The sequence below is a fragment of the Lipomyces oligophaga genome (assembly GCF_038497815.1).
Source record: "Lipomyces oligophaga strain CBS 7107 unplaced genomic scaffold V1516scaffold_1, whole genome shotgun sequence".
Lineage (NCBI taxonomy): Eukaryota > Fungi > Ascomycota > Lipomycetes > Lipomycetales > Lipomycetaceae > Lipomyces > [Lipomyces] oligophaga.
The window spans coordinates 1,673,247-1,691,514 of record NW_027117785.1 but is presented as its reverse complement, the minus strand read 5'-3'; the positions used below and the strand labels follow the sequence as shown (position 1 = coordinate 1,691,514).

General features: G+C 45.2%; 8 protein-coding genes across 8 annotated transcripts; 4 read left to right on the top strand and 4 right to left on the bottom strand.

The window, feature by feature from the left end:
- Positions 1–57: 57 nt before the first annotated feature.
- On the top strand, positions 58–1,468 carry V1516DRAFT_668940 (Alpha/Beta hydrolase protein). Its single transcript, XM_066921092.1, has one exon. The coding sequence runs from the start codon at positions 115–117 to the stop codon at positions 1,429–1,431; it is 1,317 nt and encodes a 438-aa protein (XP_066780117.1). The 5' UTR covers positions 58–114; the 3' UTR covers positions 1,432–1,468.
- Positions 1,441–4,607, bottom strand: V1516DRAFT_668938 (uncharacterized protein). The gene is made up of 3 exons (XM_066921091.1): positions 4,484–4,607; positions 3,672–4,417; positions 1,441–3,621 (listed from the first exon to the last, which is right to left on the bottom strand). The coding sequence occupies exons 2-3, from the start codon at positions 4,366–4,368 to the stop codon at positions 1,493–1,495; spliced, it is 2,826 nt and encodes a 941-aa protein (XP_066780116.1). The 5' UTR covers positions 4,369–4,417; positions 4,484–4,607; the 3' UTR covers positions 1,441–1,492.
- A 60-nt stretch (positions 4,608–4,667) lies between these two features.
- Positions 4,668–6,261, bottom strand: V1516DRAFT_645757 (WD40-repeat-containing domain protein). Its single transcript, XM_066920179.1, has 3 exons — positions 5,765–6,261; positions 5,472–5,714; positions 4,668–5,413 (listed from the first exon to the last, which is right to left on the bottom strand). Exons 1-3 carry the CDS (start codon positions 6,053–6,055, stop codon positions 4,739–4,741), a joined length of 1,209 nt encoding a protein of 402 aa, XP_066780115.1. The 5' UTR covers positions 6,056–6,261; the 3' UTR covers positions 4,668–4,738.
- A 1,565-nt stretch (positions 6,262–7,826) lies between these two features.
- On the top strand, positions 7,827–11,410 carry V1516DRAFT_668932 (uncharacterized protein). The gene is made up of 2 exons (XM_066921090.1): positions 7,827–10,863; positions 10,921–11,410. Exons 1-2 carry the CDS (start codon positions 7,939–7,941, stop codon positions 11,293–11,295), a joined length of 3,300 nt encoding a protein of 1,099 aa, XP_066780114.1. The 5' UTR covers positions 7,827–7,938; the 3' UTR covers positions 11,296–11,410.
- On the bottom strand, positions 11,347–13,200 carry V1516DRAFT_668930 (uncharacterized protein). The gene has a single exon (XM_066921089.1). The coding sequence runs from the start codon at positions 13,117–13,119 to the stop codon at positions 11,416–11,418; it is 1,704 nt and encodes a 567-aa protein (XP_066780113.1). The 5' UTR covers positions 13,120–13,200; the 3' UTR covers positions 11,347–11,415.
- A 119-nt stretch (positions 13,201–13,319) lies between these two features.
- On the top strand, positions 13,320–14,625 carry V1516DRAFT_668929 (nucleophile aminohydrolase). Its single transcript, XM_066921088.1, has 3 exons — positions 13,320–13,413; positions 13,459–13,516; positions 13,567–14,625. Exons 1-3 carry the CDS (start codon positions 13,389–13,391, stop codon positions 14,561–14,563), a joined length of 1,080 nt encoding a protein of 359 aa, XP_066780112.1. The 5' UTR covers positions 13,320–13,388; the 3' UTR covers positions 14,564–14,625.
- A 112-nt stretch (positions 14,626–14,737) lies between these two features.
- On the top strand, positions 14,738–16,522 carry V1516DRAFT_668925 (uncharacterized protein). Its single transcript, XM_066921087.1, has one exon. It carries the CDS (start codon positions 14,923–14,925, stop codon positions 16,345–16,347), a length of 1,425 nt encoding a protein of 474 aa, XP_066780111.1. The 5' UTR covers positions 14,738–14,922; the 3' UTR covers positions 16,348–16,522.
- On the bottom strand, positions 16,422–17,782 carry V1516DRAFT_668924 (uncharacterized protein). Its single transcript, XM_066921086.1, has one exon. The coding sequence runs from the start codon at positions 17,711–17,713 to the stop codon at positions 16,484–16,486; it is 1,230 nt and encodes a 409-aa protein (XP_066780110.1). The 5' UTR covers positions 17,714–17,782; the 3' UTR covers positions 16,422–16,483.
- Between the last annotated feature and the right edge of the window lie 486 nt (positions 17,783–18,268).

Here is an 18,268-nt window from a genome sequence, read left to right as displayed (position 1 = left end):
GGGGCAGAGCAAGTGAAGGAAACAAGAGGCCAACTTCCATATTTTGCTAAAATAGGACATTCTGCTGTTCTCTAGGACAAGCAAAAGCACCAAAATCTTCGATCAAAAAAGAAAATGCCTACAGTCATACGCTCTTTTGAGGCGACACGCGACAGGTCCGAGCCTTTATCGGAACTCGTGCACACGACATTCACAACCTTGCCTGTTTCAGGCACTGGGGTCGGGGCCGGGACAAGTTCGACCACGTCAAGTTCTGTTATCGCGACAGATATATACACATATGCCAGTATGCCTACGGGTGGTTCTCGATCAGCATATGCACCTACAGCTCGGCCATTGAGCTCTGCAGTGGACGCGGTAACAACGTCAGGATCGTCCTCGTCGTCTACGCCAGCGTCGCCTGCACCGCCGACAGCAATGCCGTCGTCTGGCGCCGACGGACCGACACTTGGGATTGTAATTGCACATCCGTATCCGCCTCTGGGGGGCTCGAAGTCGGATGCAGTTGTTCGGACATTGGCTAGGCTGTTCATCGAGACGTATGGTCCGATGGTAGTAGTCTATGCATTTAATTTTCGGGGTGTGACAACTAGAACATCGTGGACCTCGCGCTCTGAGCAGCAGGACATGTTCACGGTCGTCTCGCATATGCTCGACGCCTATGCATCTTCGCTTGATACCGTCCTACTGGCAGGATATTCGTACGGCGGATTGGTCGCAGGTAAAGTTGCAGCCGAACATGCCTCGGAACTAGCCCGCCGCGACATCTACCTCTCGCTCTTCATGCTTTCCCCTCCATTTTGGCCTACCGCTGCCGCATTGACATTTGGGTTCCGAGCTAGGGACGTAGAGCCTCAGATTGCACAGTTTGCCGCGGACGCATACATACGGACTCGGAAACCTTCGGCAGCTTTCCTCTCTACCGAAGAATCCCGCGCAAGTAATGATCGAGATAGTGAAAGCTCGCTGGCTGAATCGAACCTGCGGACTGATGAGGAACTGCAGAGAAATCGTCGGGCAAAAGCCCACCAGAGCAGACCATTCTCTGATGGAAAAATTTTATTGATCTACGGTACCAATGACTCGTTTACTCGTGTTCGCAGATATGAAAAGTGGACGGCGGCACAGCGATGCAAGTTTGTAGACGTCATGTTGGAAAGTTGGCCCAATGACGACCCGGCCAATATTCAAGAGGATCTAGGTACAGAATACAACGATAAGCAAGGCTATAAATTGACCGATGAAGAAAAGCGGAGAATAAACGAGACCATGAGCGAGAGTATGATTCAGACCGTGCAAGTCGACGAAGGTTCGCACTTCTGGAAGCCTGACGAAATCAAGAAGGACGTATGGGGCAATCGAATAGTCCGCCAATTTGTTGATCGGCTGCTTGGGCTGGATCCCGAGGACACAGATTATTTGAAGTACTAGCTAGAATAATTTAAATATTATTATTTTCCCATTTGAATGCAATGCTACATAATCTACCTAATCAACACCAAAAGAACCATTTACTAAGAACCCATACACCTCGAACAACAGACCGGACGAGTCTTAAGAGTGATACGACTCCCCACACACCCCACAGTAACATTGTCACAAGCTGTTCCAGAACAGCGTATCCCAGCTGTTCAAATTCGGCCTTCATGTACGCTTTGCGACGTAATCCGACAAACTTCTTTTCAACCTCCTCAAGTTGCTCGTTGATTTTCAGGGCACTATAATTCATCGAAGTTACTTCGGATGATAATTGATCGACCGACGAAATCGCAAGATCAAATCGGTTTCGAAAAGTGTGATCAATCTGCGATGTAAGATTATCCGTATGTGTAGACAGAGATGTCAATATCAGTGAGGTAGACATTAAACGAGTTGACAGCACGTCCTGGTTAAACCGAATTAGTGATCGAGCAAGTCGCGAAATCAACGTCTGATTGAACTCGTTCCTATTGTCATCGGTTTCTGCTTCAACTATCGAGATATCGGCTTCAACCTGTTTTTCAATCGTTTTCAGCGAGTCTTGGTATCTGGTGTGTAATAAACTGGCGCGAAATCCGGCCTGTAGATGTCGATATTGTAAAGACTGTAACTCTTCTATAATTCCTTGTAATCTACGTTCTCTCTTCTCTGTCGCGATAACGTCCGTCCGGTCGGATTCCGCATGGATAACAGATTTGACGCGTTCGTCTTCCTCGGCAACTGATCCTCCTTCCTTTTTATGTGTCATTGTATTGTCTTTCACCGGAGAAGTAGGCAGCGAAGGCGCATGCGCTGATGTAAACTTGACATCTACTATTGGTCGCTCGGGACTCCGACTCACTCTCTTATCTAATACTGATAGCGGCTTCACAGGAACGAATAGTTTGATATCATGAGGAAGACTAACACTAGACGAAGCAGCTGTAGCCACTCCACCACTCTTGTTGATTGTCAACAGCCCGCTCGCATCCGTCATTGGTAAATCGGTCGAAACCAAAGACGATTTAGATGGCGACGATGCACGAGAAATACCAACAGACGGCGCAGGCGAATGTGAAGGCGTCGAGGTCGAAGGGGGTGTCGTCGTTGTTCGTCCTCGAATTCGATCCATTCGATGGCGAAATGAATACATGAACCGCGACGAGTCTTCTGGTCCGGATTCTGACAGATATTGCGTACTACCGTTTGATGACTTACGTTCATCTTGTGAGTAATCTCCATCTTCTGAAGATTCAGACGAATACTCTGCTTCATTTGGTGCTACATCGCCGTTACCTTCGTGATCGTCATCACTAATATCTTCCTCAATTTCGGAATTCGGGTAATTTGATTGCTGGCTAATTTGAATATCGGAGCCAGAATAATTCAACGCTCTAGGGTAGCCATCGCGGCCTTCCTCTGGGGCGAGCTCTTCTCGTAGTTTTTCATCTCGAGATTTCTTTTTCTCGCGAGTCCGTGAAGAGTCAAAATTTACATCCCATTCTTTGCGACGCTCAACTTGGCCGGATCCAGTAAATGAAATATGTAGTCCGGGAATTAGTTTCGTTTTGCCTTTGCTCTCAGCCTCGGCACTATCATTCGAGCTGTCTTGCTCGTGGTGGTGATGATGATGCTGGTGGTGGTGGTGGTGATGGAGATGCGGTCGATGGCCCAGATGTAGAAGAGATTCAGATTTACTCCCGGGATACGTCCCAGATTCTGAAGTCATAGAACTGGAAGCCCGATTATGCCGCTTGCCAACTCCCCGAATAGATACATCAGAGGCTAATCGCTGGCTAGATGGTCGAGGATAAATCAGTTTTCCCTTTCGATCTCGCATATATATCCAGCCTCGCTGTCTCCAGCTCAGATCCTCAAAAAACTCGTCGACATTGATCTCCCACAATAGCTTCTCGTCCGAATGATGAAGTCCGGTGCTAGTGGCTAGTTTGGGAATCTGGTGCTCTTGTACAATAGTCTCGCCATGTCGAACATCTCGATTCCGGATGATCTGAAGCAAATTATATGCATGGTCAATTCCTGGATGAGCCACACCTCCCGGACCATCGTATTTTAGCATTCGCTCAATAGCTGTACTGTGAAGATCAAACCATAATTTGGTATGCTTGATCCTCGATAACCGGGCAGGCGTCCATTCACAATCTATTTGTATTAAAATCGAAATTAAAATATAGATAATAAGCTGGACTTACACCGTCCGTTGTCAAGTTTAATACGTTGCTGCTGGTCCTTGATTTTCTTTGTCGTAGTAGCTGAGTCATTGGCATTTACAATCAAACTAGTAACGCGAACAATATCTGCATCTGCAATACTATCCTGAGCACCGTTCAAATCCACAAACGAGGGGGATTCTCCATATTCCTTCCTGAGAGAAGGTGCAAAAGTCGACCCAGATAGTGACAGACTTTGATTGCTTGAAGTTGCATCGTCGTGATAGTTTGTAGAGGAAGAAGCAGAGTGACTTATTAACTCGATGCTATCATCATCACTCGGACCAAACCTAGATCTGGTTGAAAATGGAGAGATTTCTGGTGTTGGCGAGTCGTAGTGTAAAGGGCCCGCGAAAAAGGAGCTAGCGTTAGTCTCTAAATGCCGGGACTGCAGACCAATGGACAGCCGTCTAGTCAGAGTATGATTCAATGAAGTATTAGTGGGATGTGGCGATAACGAGTTATCCGAAAGTGAGGACGAAATTGAATGGAAGTGGTCTCTCGACCCTGGAGATAGCGATGGCTCGGCCACAGTCAATAGCTTGCCATTGTCCGGCGACTTCTGTGGCGAGAATTGTTGCTCATTGGTAGAAGAAGCTCCACCGGAAGTCGAACGATACGAGACTCGAAAGGTAGGCAGCTCAGGTCTTTTCCGCGCATCGGAGGCCAACGAAGCCATGATATCCTGGATTATCCCGGTGGTATCCGAGTAGCTTTTGGTATCCGACCTGATGATTTAGTAACAGTGATACTGATTACTCCTCCGACACGTTCATAAAGCAGTCATATCATACAGTTCCAGCTCGGTTCCCGCCTATCACGAGTATAGTACCACTTGAAACTGCTGACCTAAAGAACTTCCAGCAATATATCTTTTACAAAATAATTCAGAAATAAGCGATCATGGTGATGCCTTCAAGTCCGTGTATTCGGCTCTGTTGGGAAGTGGGTCATTGCGGCGGTCTACGTCAAAGCAATTTAGGTCTTTTAAAGCATTACCAAGTCAATTTACAGTAGTTCATAATAAATAAGCAGATCATTCGACACAGCTAGAGACGAATAGCTTGCACTCCGCGGCCAGCGACGGAGCAAACCCAGTCACCAGACGCATTCCAGGTAATATTATTCACTTCCGAGGTCTCTGTATACGCTAGCGCAATATCTCCTCGAGAGGTTGATAACAAAGAAGAAGTTGATGCCATTGGCGAGGCAGCCACGTCCCAAATAAGAATCTGGCAGTCATCTCCAGCAGATGCGAGAATGTTGCGTTTTTGCGGAGACCATTCGACCGCGTTTACTGGTCCTGAATGTGCGTCGAGTTCGACAACGGGCGTGCCGGGCGAGCGAATATCCAGAACATGAACTACCGGAGAATCGACGGCGAAGGTTGCCAAAATGTTCTGGTCTCGATGATTCGTTGCAATGCGAAGTAGCGGCGGCGGATTAGCAGGTTCATATATAATTGTCGAGTGTTCCAGACTTCGCAGATCAAACACACGGACCGAACCATCAGCTCCAACTGAGGCAAATACGTCGACACTGCCGACCGTGAACCGAGCATCGAATACTTCTTTATCGTGTGCAATTAACTGAGTTTTTGCAAGAGATGTGTTGAGATCCCAAATAGTACATGTGGTATCTATGGACGAAGTGATTATCAGCGAATTATCAGTAGTATTCCAATCTAGACTAGTCAGCGGAGCCGTATGCTCTGATTTTGTCTTCTATTTTGTCTTAGTTATTCTGTTATTCAGAATCTACTTGAAAATCAAGAGTACTTACATTGGCCAGAAGTAGACTCTGCCGAAGAGCAGCCGTTTCTGGATTAAATTCCCAGATTCTGAGAAAATCTCCCGCACTGGCCAAGCGCTGGATGGATGAAGACGACCGAGCAAGAGGATCCCATAGTAATTTAGTGCATGGATACGAATGAGATGCCTCTGTGGCTAATGACAGGCCGATAGAAGGGATCTGTTGGCCTGAGCTGTGTATTTCTGTAGTTGTATTTGCCTCAATGATTTGAATCTGGGATAGTTAGTTACCATCACCATTCCAGCGCTCATTCCAAAACATACTCTGTTTTTAGAATCCTCCGCGCATGTAGCCACTGCTATTCTTCCTTGATCTCTTTGATTTGGGCTGCGCGACCAATCTGCAGCAAACAAAGGCCATGGTGATTCATAATATGCTGCTCGATGATGGTACACGCTGGATCTTGACGATGCCATCATGGACGTCGCAACGTTATTAGAAAACGAAGAAGGCGGCGATATAGCCGAAGCAGAAATCGGAGCACCAGTCCTTAGACCGGACGATTGCTGAGTGAGAATCGAAAACGAATTTCGTTTTGAAAGTGAATTGGCCATATTGAACTGACAACCAGATCAACGACGTGACGAAGCTCTATGCCAGAGCAGCGTAAAATGACTGATCACGCAGCAACCTTCGGCTATGTCATAAACCCGCCTGATCAGTTGTAAAATATTGAATGCAATCAGTTTAATCTATTTTGGTGAATTTTAACCCGCAATTAAAAGTGCTATTGCATTTTGACACGATATTTACACTATCCCCTTGTATTTGCAGAAGTCGGTTCAAGGTCATTGGTCCGTCATGTGACCAAGGCGAGCTAGGCCCTCTAGAATAGAATTGTCGCTTTGTCTGACTGCTATTTTTTGAAGCTCCAATTGAAAAATATTAAAGTTGTGATAGATCACTGTCACTATCTGGTTAATTTATTAAAGCTGTTTTGCTGTCTAAGTCAGAAGTTGTTGATGACTCGCATATGTAGATGAAGGTGAGGACCGAATTTTTTCCACAGTGCGGAAACAGATCATAGAGAATATGAAACTTATTTCCCGGGATCCTTTGTCAATATCCAACGAGTTAAAATATTTAAATTATAATATTCTTGTTGCGCAGTTCTGGTTTCATAGCTTGTTGCTATCATAATCTACTAGCCGAGACGAAAGAAATATGTGTACCGCTTTCAGAGGCGATTATAATTCTGCTAGTTTTGTCGACAAATGAGCATTGTTATATGCTAGTCACAAAAAATTCAGGCCATTGCGCCGTAAGTCAAATAGTATTTGTGGCAGACGGTTTGTGGTTTCAAAACTGTCGGCTATGCAACGTTATCAATGAAATCAGACAGATAAATAAAGAGGAATGCTACCTTTGGCAATAACGACGCAGATTGGCATGTAGATATCTAAATTCATTTATAGGTTTGAAAAAATGGCAGCTACTTTTAACTGTCTTTTACGTCTCATCCAGCTAATACATGTTAGCCATTCGTGAAATGATGATTTGACGTAGTGATTTAGAATAGATATTATCTCCTTACTTAGTTCCACCAGCAGCAGTGTGTGTTACATGTATATTAAAATTAAATCCAACAGCCATTATTTGCAAGACAACGAGATAACATCAATTTCTTTGGTTTTGATATTTAACGCAGACAACTGGTTCCTGCGGATCCGGGGTATGTCAAGATGTCCCAATGATCTACAGTCATCAATTATGATTTTCCAACTACGGGGCGAACCCAAATTTTTATATACTTACCGTTTCAAGTTGAATAACGATATGCCACTGACTATTTATTTGGAGCATATCACTGAAAATCTGATCCAGACTCAAAGCATCTGCAGCGCATCAATACCAGAAAAGCAGTCAATCGACTCTGAACTGAGCTAGTGGAGCTAATGTACCCTTCTTGACTTCTCATTGAACATATCAATTCAATAACTACTTTTTGTATATTTTTATTCTATTTTCGTTCAAATTTTGTCTTTTCCGTTACATATCTCTAAATTCCTAAAGATCCAATCAAGTTTCACCCAATTTTGTCACATGCCGACCTCCATTCGGTCAACTCGACTAAATGCTGTAGCTCACCATTCCAAGCTTCTCCGCAGCTACCATTTTCATAATCGATAGTATGTTGCCTCAAAAGTTTCCAAATAGTTTTAAATACATTCATATAAATTAATCTTCAATCTTCCAGCTCCACTATCCACTTTTCTGTTCTCATTCATCTCCACGCTTATCAACAATAGCAGTCACGTGCTCACAAACTCACCTTCCAACCTTCTCGAGATCCAGAGCTATTTTGCTTTCTAAGACTTGCATAGAGTTCCTGAAATTCGCCCGTCTTTCGCTTACTCCGCATATTTGCCGTGGCATTTTTTTCAGCGTCAACTTTCTCCGGAGTTTGGCCGAGTGCTGTGTTTCCGCGCTTTTTTGGATGCCCGGATCTAATCAGCAGCAAAAGCAGCAGCCTAACCTTGCGGGGCTGCCTCCCGCAGTAGCAGACTCTGAGCATGCTGCGCTCTGTGCTGCTTTCCCTTGGGAATCGACATCTCTAGGACCGCCGGAAAAATGGTCACCTTTGCTGTCGTTCTACTATGCTCTCACACTATCGATGCCGGAACCTGCGGTGCTGCTCTACAATCGAGACCTAGTATCAATTTTCAATGCTGCATTCTGCGAAACATCTGGCTTCGAATCGTCTCTGTTAGTCGGTAGAACTCTTGACGAACTGAATTCTTGCATTGAGTTTCCTGATGAGCTTTTGAACGCTTTAGCATCCTGCTCTGAGACGGCCAAAACTGTCACCGTGTCAAACCTATTAGATTTTCATAGACCAAACAAGCCTGGTCGAATACCCAACAGTCCATATGAAGCCTATTTCAGCTGGGTCTTAACTCCTGTCATTGATCAAACTGGTTTGGTCACGGGTATTCTTGCAACTTCGAAAGATACTACTGAAAGTGTGTTTTATGAACGTCGTATGCACGTTCTACGTGATCTATATGATGCCACCGCCCTCGCAGAAGAACTCACAGATTACTACATTGAATCGGTCACCACCATTAGACAGCATTGCGCCGAAGACATCCCTTTATTCGCTCTTTACACTCACGACAGCAATCCCAACATTTCAAGCAACACACTCTTTTATCGATGTGGATTTAGTCTTCGCAATATGCCGCTTGTGATTTCTGGCTCTTTGATGGAGCCTGATCCTCTGGAACAAGGCATTCTTGAAGTCACAGCTTCTGGTATTCATATAATCACTGAAGCAGATGATTTCCGCTCTTTCATCGAATATGATCCCACTCGCGGCTGGAGTGACGAGGTAAAGACTTTGGTTTTCCTACCAATTATGTGCGATAATAATTACGCTGTTGGTGCTGCTATCATCGGATTGAATCCCCGTGCTGATTGGAATGAACATTATGAGCTTTTTCTTCAACTCTTAGGTCGCCAACTTGCTACTGGAATCAATAATTTGCGCTACTTATCTGAGGCGTCAGATAAATTTAGTTCGGAGGTAGCACTCACCCACGAGAAGAATATCGAGCTTCAGAAGCAACTCCAAGAACGTACACAGCAATTGCGCATCAGCGAGGGCCGATTCAGTCGAATGGCCAAGCTTTTACCCGCCGGTCTTGTTTTAGCAAATCCAACAGGCGAGATTCTCTGGGCGAATGATGCCTGGTACTCAATGTCAAATTATCCTCGGGAATCAAATCCTTCCTTCTGGGTAAGTTCTGTACACCCTGGTGATCGAAAGTCTGTGCGCGATTTTTGGCAGCGAATGTTACACGGAATATTTGAACGATCAGAGCGACTCGAATTCCGCTGGAAACCTCGGCCAGGTGATAAACCAAATATGGAGCGATGGTGTTCGAGTACGCTATCTGCTGAATTAGACGACTCCGGTGGTCGTAGACTGACTCAGATTATCGGTATATGGACCGATATCACTGCACGGAAGCGTACCGAGGCACTCCAACGTCAACGCGCAGATGAGGCCATAGAACGACGAAGGCAACAGGAATATTTCATTGACGCAATTTCTCATGAATTACGGAATCCTTTGTCCGCGATTATGCTTAGCCTTGAGATCGTGCGAGACAAAGTCGGCAGGCTCAACATGTCTGTACCCTCGCAATTAGATTATAATGATTTACGGACCAATCTTCAAGACTCGTGTGATACGTTGTCAACTATAGATCTATGTACGTCTCACATGAAGGAAGTTATTGATGATACGATTAATTTGAGTAAAATGGAATCTGGGTTATTTCCAATCAGTCCTGTTCCTTGTCGACCGATTGAACTGCCGACTAAAGTTCTCAGGATGTATGAAAATGACTTACGAAGTAAGGGTATAACCTATATCACGGAAATAGGGGACTTATACCGTCAATTCGAAATCGACACTGTTGAAATGGACCCACGGCGAGTCTCACAGATTTTGATAAATCTTGTCTGTAATGCAATGAAGGGATTAGGCCAAAGTGAAATCAAAAAGCTGACCATTAAAGTGGATGCATCTTTAGAGAAGCCTGTATTTCAAAGTCAAAACAATCCTGTATTTTACGTTCAATCGCATCGCCGAGGAAGTTCGACTAGCTTGCAGAGTATAGCTTCAACCTCTCCTCCTAAACGTATGTCAATACCGGCGTTCTCAAAATCCTTTTCTACTACTGCTCTTAATACGTTGAATCCATCAAGCATGCTAGGATCGAACGAGGATTCTCAGTCTTTGAAATTAAACACGGATGATTCAATGAGTGATACTAGCCCGTTGTCGCTTTCTTCATCTACAGTCGAACCATCTGGGTCTGGTCTAACTGCCAGTTTTACACAGAGTAATCATGTCTCACCGATTCGATTGAGCCGAGAGCTACCTCCCTCATCGTCAGAGGATATGAAACGGTCGACATCTTATGCAGAACTTGCAGCGCGATTGTCAGAGTCACCGGCGTTTTTCAAACAGCCCGTACCGGAGGAGGTCGAACCAGACGAGCAAAAGTATATTTTCATTGTTTATAGCGTAAAAGACTCTGGTTCTGGTATGAGTTCTGAAACTCTTGCTTCTGCATTTCAAAGATTCACGTCAAACTTCGAGCCACGTACGCACGAGCACTACGGCGGATCAGGTCTGGGACTGCATATTTGTCGGAAACTCGTCGAAAGTCAAGGAGGCGAGATATCTGCCTTGAGTAGTATAGATGGTGGCTCAGAGTTTACTTTCTATATCAAAGTGAAAGTAGTCGAGTCTCCACTAACGCCGAGATCGAGTACAGATAGTGCACCGTCAGACTTGCTAAAGACGCCTCCTACGCCAATGGAAAGTACCAAAGTTCTTGTTGTGGAGGTAAGTTAAGAGCTTGTGGCCAGAGAAGATATATGAAATAAAATGCTAAGAAACTAGGATAATATAATTAATCAGTCACTATATTGCAAATGGCTGCACCATGCCGGATTCATAACTGTGGTTGCAAACAATGGTCAAGAAGCGATCAATTCGATTTTATCAGACGATTATCCCGATTGCTGTTTGATGGACTGCGAAATGCCAGTCATGGACGGGATCACAGCAGTTCGACGGATCCGTGAGCTCGAGCAACGCGGTCAGATTCATAAAAAACCGCATCAAAAGAAGCGGCTTCCTATCATCGCAGTGTCTGCGAACGCACGGCAAGAACATGTGTCAAAAATGACAGATGCAGGATCTGATCGATACCTATCTAAGCCTTTCGTGTTTAAACAGTTATTTGAAATGATTAATGAGGTTATTTCGTCCTGATTTTATTAATTTGTCTTGGTGTTATTTATGTTTTTGGGTGGGAGAGATATGGAGCACAGTTTTGTATTGTAATATGGATTGAACTAGAAATATATTTCAAAATAATAATTTTCAACGAAATTATAAATTATGATTAAAATGCGACTTATTTGTGATCAGATACTTTTCTAGAAAAGCTTGCACGACGGTGGCTGCGAGGTCAGGACGATTATTGATCTGAAATGCGTTTTTGATTGATATAAGCGTGACTGAAGAAGGATAATTGCGATTGAACAAGTTTACTTGTCGAGCCGGATCTTTCAACTTCTGGATGATAGCTGGATCTGGCTGTTCGTTGTTATCTATCGAGAAGTCGATATTCCATATCGACCGAATGATTTCGCGCATGCTAGACAGGTCGCCAGCTTTAGCAAACGAGAGTAGAAGAATTTCGTACGTGACGGAATCTGGGAGTACACCTGATGTGATCATGAGCTCGACTAGTTGCAGTGCTAGCACGGCGTCTTTCCGGAGCTCCTCGAGGGCGACTTCAGCGGTCAGGTCACCGGTGGAAACAGATTCGAATATAGATTCTCGAGGCTCATCAAGTATCACTGATTTATGTTCTCGTTTCAGCGCGGCGGATACCCATGAACTGTCACGACTGCTTGGGTTGAACGCTGGGTCGGCAGGAGTGTTGGCGATGTCGCCAAAGCCTTGAACAACTTTAAGTGAATTAGACTTTGTCGCACTAATCCCTGAGATATAAGTATTCCACATTCTGACATCGGCTTGATCAAAATCCTTGTGTTCTAGAACAGCTTCGTGATTCAAAACTGACGTTGAAGGCGACGTGCTCACTGACCGGGACCGGTTTGCAAATCCAATCTCAGCAGCTACTTCTTCGGCTAGACCCTCGAAAACATCCATTTGATGAGAAGAATGAGTTTCATCAGAAGCAGAAGACAAAGATCTTTTTGTAGGATTCGAATGATTAAGTTTCTGATCGCGAAGCTCTTTCCATCGTTTGAGTGCGTCGTTGCCTCCAAGAATGATTTCCCAGATACTGTGTAACTCCTCTGTTTCATCACATGCACGCGCTTGGTTCAACCAATGACTCAATTCATCGCGCGTAAGTTTCCCATATATCGAAACAATATCTTCAAGAACTGTGTGTAATCTTGTCCAAAACTCTGTGAGCTCGACGTATGTGACTTCCTCGAATAGCCCGCTTGACCGAAAACGCTCGAGCGGCAGCAAACTAGCAGAGGAGATTGGCAATTGAAACGATGATGAGTCAATCAGAGCTAACGAATCCACGGATTTGAAATGCTTCCATGACGTCTCCGATTTGGCTCGGCGGATCGTCCGTAAATGGAAAGGAACTAATAGCACTGGTGCATCAAGAGTCTTCAGCACATCTGTAAATAGTCTTCTATCCGACACGATCAGCAACGCTGCGTGTTTAATTTCAGCAGATGCTAGCGAGCTTGAAGCATCCTGTAGAATCGCCTTTATTTGTAAATACGCCTGCCAGACGCCAAAGGAATCCCGCTCGGCAAGGGCGCTTATCAGCGTAGCAGCAGCCGGGATCTGAATTACTGGTCGAGCAGATAACTTTGGCAATTTCGTACAAAACGGAAATGAATTCGTGGCTCCAGCAGTCATTATCGCGCCGTTTCGACTTAGCAATGAGCTTTGAAAATACGGGGTACAATTGCTTAGTCCAGACACACATTCATATTCTTCTCGTGATATTGTTCCGGGATTACGATTCGATAGCGTCGATGACCGGCGCCTCGCTGTATGAACAACAGTTTTTAGTTTTGGTTGATAATTCCTCATCGCTTAATGACCTTTGTTGTCTCTTTCCCTCCTGCCTCTTCTTTCAAGGCTTGTAGAGACTTAATTATCGCCTAGTCGTTATGCTCTAGGGTCCAGCCAACAAAAATATTACTCCACGGGAGTTTACACGGTAACTACACACGTGATTTGATTTTGCACTAAGTAGCATCAAGTACATCATTTCTCAGCTATTTGAAAACCGGACGGAATTTTATTGAAACCTGGATCCGAAACAAGAAGAGAGATTGTTAGAATAGAAAAATAAAGTAATGTGCCGATTTCTTATATATAAAGGTTTGTTTGGTTTGTGAATGAAAGTTCGAATATTGAAGGATTTAGGCCGAGATCCGATACTGCTAGCTCATCTGCTCACACGACCGGAGCATTCGATTATAAAGTATTACAAATATTATTAATACTGATGGAGAAATAGTGCTAATATATTAGTCAATCCTACGACTCTAGACTACGAATAGACACTCGACGGCCTATTAACGGAGATGGCTTTGGCGTAGGTTACTATACGCCCGAGGAAGACGTCGAACTGGGCGACGAGCCCTGCATTTTTTGCGCGACTACCCCCGCTTGGAACAACATGAATCTAGCGCGATTAGCGGAAAAGACAAAGTCTTCTATGGTGTTTGCACATGTTCGGGCATCAACGGCGGGAGTTTTGTCCGAAACAAACTGCCATCCCTTTTCATTTCACTCTTTCATGTTTATGCATAATGGCCAGATTGCGAACTTTTCGCAAATCAAACGACGGTTTTCCGAGCACTTAAAAGATGAATATTTTTGCTTCATTCAAGGTAGCACAGATTCCGAGTGGGCCTTCGCATTGTTTCTCGATACGTTGGATAAGCTTGGTGCGGATCCGAAACAGTCGCCGAGACCGAGCGGATTTGGACATGCAGTTCTTCGTCAGGCTATGGAATTGACGATTGGGTATATTCGGACGTGGACTATGGAAGCTGCTGTAAAGCAAGAAGGAGCCGTTGAGCCGTCGTTGCTCAACTTTGCAGTGACGGACGGACATTCTGTTGTTGTTACACGATATATAACCTCTAGCACTGAAGAAGCCGCGTCATTACATTTTTCTACGGGCTCAAAGTTTATCGAATACATGCCTGGACAATACCGTATGGAACGTCGAGACAGAAGACAGGATGTGATTTTGGTTGCGTCAGAACCACTTACCTTTGAGCGGAGCGACTGGGTGACCATCCCAACAAACACAATTTTGACAATCAATAACCAGACTGTCTTGATGCATCCTATAGTAGACGAATTTTACCAGCCGGATCCCTCAATCATGCGCAGTTCTAACTTTGCCGCGAGTCGCGGTCTTGTCTCGCCTATCGTCGAACCTCAAGCGTACACAAACGTGCAACTGCCCCCTCTTGAGCGCGAAGGCCGTCGGCGGCCTAGTGTTGCAGCCGCTTAACTTCATAATTGTACAATAAATTATAATAATCAAAACCATATTATATTGTGTTATTTTATAAACTGTAGATATAATCCGATTCTCCATATCCGGATTGGGAGATCTTTAGCAATACCCAATGCGGCGTCCAGGCCGAAGGTCTCGCGATGCGGACATCGCTTTCAGTCATCGAAATTTCCTTAATTATATCTTGCGAAGGTTTTGAAACTCACTAAATTGGTTGAGGAATAATTAAGTCCTTTCACTACGAGGTGTGATAGGTATGAATATCTAGACAATCAAAAAAAAACAAGATATTTGAGCAGTGCCTTAGAAGTCGATATACTCCGAATAGTCGGAAAGTTGCACCTCCGCCTAAGATGCTCTTTCCTCAGCGAATATTTCGCACTCGCAAGCGGAAATCGAAATCCAAGAGCAGTAATTTTGAGTCAAAATCGAGTGATGGCAGCAGCGGCAGTGCTGGCCAGGCTGCACCACGGATATCGAGTTCATCGGCATGGACGAATACTACGGCGACGTCGACTACCTCGACAAATTCGTCCGGCCCAACGAGCCTCTCGGAAAACAAAGTAAAGCTAGCCAAATTTATTATTCCTCCTCTTGTTCGGCGAGCAACGATGAGAATTATGGAGTCCCCAGAAACGGCCATGGTTCGAGAGCGCGAAGCAGCAATAAAAGCTGGGGTTATTTACGGCACCCGGACTTATGACTGGGGAAGTGGAGGCAATCAGGCGAAAAACAAAGTTACTGTCCAAGTGCGTACAAGTCGGACTCAGAGTACGTTTCGGGGACTGCTCTCGATTGTTTCCGGACGACCAAAGCAGGAGGACACGATGTTGGACCAACAGCTCACGGAAATCCACCCAACTCATGCTGCAAGCAAGTTCCGAAATCCTGACCTAGCACAGCGTGAATACCCAGCAATAGAATCTGCCGTCGAGAAGTTTTTTGCTTCTAGTCAAGAATCAGCGCGTGGACTTTCTGTCGCATTCTCAGACAAACCCAGTCGCACCAGTCAAGTGAGTCAGGCAAGCCATATCAGTCATGGAGCCATTTCGAGGGCACCTACAAATGCCACTCGGCAGTCATCTACAACCTCGCGTCGCCGATTCTCGTTTGAAGATTCTTCGTCGAACGCAGGAACTATGACTACAGAGTCTCTACTGTTCCGTAACGACTCTGATGCCTCCCAAGTGACTCACATATCTATGTCTGGAGACCCTACACCAGGATATCCGCATCAATTAGATGTTGTCGGGTCTGATGTAGATCTACCATCCGATGACGAAAGTCCATCTGATCGGCCATCACTTGATGGCTATGCAAATGGCTATGCAAATGGCTATTCTGGCGCCTTAAAACTCTATTCGTCACCTGATGAACTTGCCGAACTTACGGCCTTTGAATTCACAGACGATTTTGCTGTCGACGACATGAACGACTTCTACGACGATGGCCTTCTAGAAGAAGTTAACGCTGTCGGTGCCAATGTCGACGATCTCATATTGGACGAATCCCCATATACAACCACCCGCTTATCGAATCAGCAGACTAACGTTTCAAACAATCCCTCACTCTCACCCATCAGTGAACGGTATGACGATGACTACGATGAGCCGATGCGAGAAGTAGTGGCCTATGTCAGGAAACATAGCGGTTGGGTCGTTGAGCGAAGGCGCCGACGCACTAATCAATCTCTGGATGGACTCGAAACAGATGCAGAGTCCAAATACGGGAAAGATGTCTTAATCGGAACGGAGAGAGTAAAAACTGGACGGATCTAAGCCATTTGTCAGCGGGGATACAGTTATAGGCGTAGGCGTTTACGGGAGTGACTTTATTTGTTCAAATTTTCTTGTATTCCTATTAAATATATTTCAATCAATCAAGGTCAAACTCCTAACTACTTCATATCTATTCTCACCGCTTCTTCTTCGCATTCTTAAGCGAACAATCTCGACAAAACCATTGTCCTTTTGGCGGAGCAGTTAGTCCAACACAAGGCAAATGAAACCATTCCAGTTTACAATCCGGGCCATCGCATGCAACCATTTCTCCGTAGGATACCTGCTGGCAGTAGCAATATACTTGTTCTGTTTCTGTATCATTCTGCGGAGAAACCGCTTCCACTCCTTTACCAGAGATATAATTACTTCCACTGTTGATGCCTGATGATGAACCTGACACTGTGCTTGCTGGGTTACCATTAGCAACCGGTCGCCGAGATCCTGACCGACCTGTAGCCCCTCCTCGAGTGGTTGTTGATCCATTTCCATTATTCGAGTTTGAGCCGTTAGTGTTTTTCCGATTTCCACTCGAACCATTAGACCGAGCAGGAGAAGCGGATCGAGTGCTCTCAATCGCGGCCACCGAGGACAAGGCACTCATAGAAACCTTCGAATCAGCTGCCGCGACAGACGTAACACCAGTTGAACTCGCGCTAGAAGATGGCGCAGGAGTGCTCGAGGCAGAGCTAGTAGTGCCATTTTCCCTCTTACTAACTTCGCGTTTGCTGCCGTTGTTAGTGCCAGATTGAACTGAACCAGCATGCCCATCGCTTGATGCATTTTTGCGCCGTTTAGAGGGGGGTTGACTGGAATGGCTATGTGAATTGTGAAGTTGTTCAACCTCATGTTTGTCGGCTTTTTCGCTTGTTCGTTTCTTGCTGGAACTACTAGTGCTGTTATTGCTGGTACTGATATTGCTAGTGTTGTTGTGGTGGTTGCCGTAATTGCTGCCAGTGCTGTTGCTATTCGTCACAGCTGATTCAAAATGAGCATCATCAGCGGCTTGCGCAGCCTTCTTTGCTGCAATTGCCTCTCGTCTGGACTCTGAACGAACGCTAGCCTGGCTCTGAGTCTTTGTCTCTTCTGTTTTACCACTTCCGTCGCCAATCAACGCGGGATGATGAGCAGGTCCAAAAATGACAGTATCGGGAATCTCTCCACCTTTTGTGATTCTGTCGAAGTCATCGTCAAGCCGCTCCATCTGACGAGAGACCGCCTCGGCGGCAGAACTAGCAACATGAATCTTCTCTTCAAAGCATCCTAACAAGTCTGCAATCACTTGTCGGACCTCGTCCAGCATCGGGATTCTTGTCGGATCGGACAACGGCAACTCAAGAAATTGAGGAATGAGTGCAGAGAGCATCGTCGTCGATGTTGTACACTTCGCCTCTACTTCTCGTAGCAATGTGAAGTGTCGAATAACCTCTAGAGGGAACGCCTCTAGAAAATCCGAAAGATCGTTTAAACCAGGATACAGCTCCGTCGATTGCTGCTGAGGATGATTTTGATTATGATGATGGTGATGATGATGATTGCTTACGACCTGTGAACTTCGTCGTCCTGTGGTCGTGCTAGTTGTTGCTGCCGCCGCTGCTGCTGCTGCCGCTGCGTCTTCCGACTTGCGGATCGACTTAGTCGCGATGCGCGCTGACTTCTGTCGACCAGAAACCGAGGGACCCGACATTTTCGAGTGAAATTGTAGAAGCCTGCGTTGAAAAATTTAATAAAAATTAAAAACTGAGTAAATATATGAGAGATGTTGATGGTTAATTGTATTTTTCCACGCTCTTTAGCCGTGTTTGGTGGAAAGTCGTGATTCTCGTATGCTAACGTTTTGAGCGTAATCTCTCTGAGCCAGTTATTCTCCCAATTTTATTATATAAGCATGTCTGATAGTACAAACAACTTGAAAAACAAG

Excerpts from the sequence above, each read along its gene's own strand:
- V1516DRAFT_668938 (XM_066921091.1), bottom strand. The coding sequence starts at position 4,368 with ATGGCTTCGTTGGCCTCCGATGCGCGGAAAAGACCTGAGCTGCCTACC. Across the intron at positions 3,622-3,671 it reads TAAACTTGACAACGGACGGT|ATTGTGAATGGACGCCTGCC; the intron begins GTAAGTCCAGCT and ends TAATACAAATAG.
- V1516DRAFT_668932 (XM_066921090.1), top strand. The coding sequence starts at position 7,939 with ATGCCCGGATCTAATCAGCAGCAAAAGCAGCAGCCTAACCTTGCGGGG. Across the intron at positions 10,864-10,920 it reads CCAAAGTTCTTGTTGTGGAG|GATAATATAATTAATCAGTC; the intron begins GTAAGTTAAGAG and ends CTAAGAAACTAG.
- V1516DRAFT_668930 (XM_066921089.1), bottom strand. The coding sequence starts at position 13,119 with ATGAGGAATTATCAACCAAAACTAAAAACTGTTGTTCATACAGCGAGG.
- V1516DRAFT_645757 (XM_066920179.1), bottom strand. The coding sequence starts at position 6,055 with ATGGCCAATTCACTTTCAAAACGAAATTCGTTTTCGATTCTCACTCAG. Across the intron at positions 5,715-5,764 it reads CGGAGGATTCTAAAAACAGA|ATTCAAATCATTGAGGCAAA; the intron begins GTATGTTTTGGA and ends TAACTATCCCAG. Across the intron at positions 5,414-5,471 it reads AGAGTCTACTTCTGGCCAAT|AAGACAAAATCAGAGCATAC; the intron begins GTAAGTACTCTT and ends AAGACAAAATAG.
- V1516DRAFT_668925 (XM_066921087.1), top strand. The coding sequence starts at position 14,923 with ATGCTCTTTCCTCAGCGAATATTTCGCACTCGCAAGCGGAAATCGAAA.
- V1516DRAFT_668940 (XM_066921092.1), top strand. The coding sequence starts at position 115 with ATGCCTACAGTCATACGCTCTTTTGAGGCGACACGCGACAGGTCCGAG.
- V1516DRAFT_668924 (XM_066921086.1), bottom strand. The coding sequence starts at position 17,713 with ATGCTCTCTGCACTCATTCCTCAATTTCTTGAGTTGCCGTTGTCCGAT.
- V1516DRAFT_668929 (XM_066921088.1), top strand. The coding sequence starts at position 13,389 with ATGTGCCGATTTCTTATATATAAAG. Across the intron at positions 13,414-13,458 it reads CCGATTTCTTATATATAAAG|GCCGAGATCCGATACTGCTA; the intron begins GTTTGTTTGGTT and ends TGAAGGATTTAG. Across the intron at positions 13,517-13,566 it reads CCGGAGCATTCGATTATAAA|TCAATCCTACGACTCTAGAC; the intron begins GTATTACAAATA and ends CTAATATATTAG.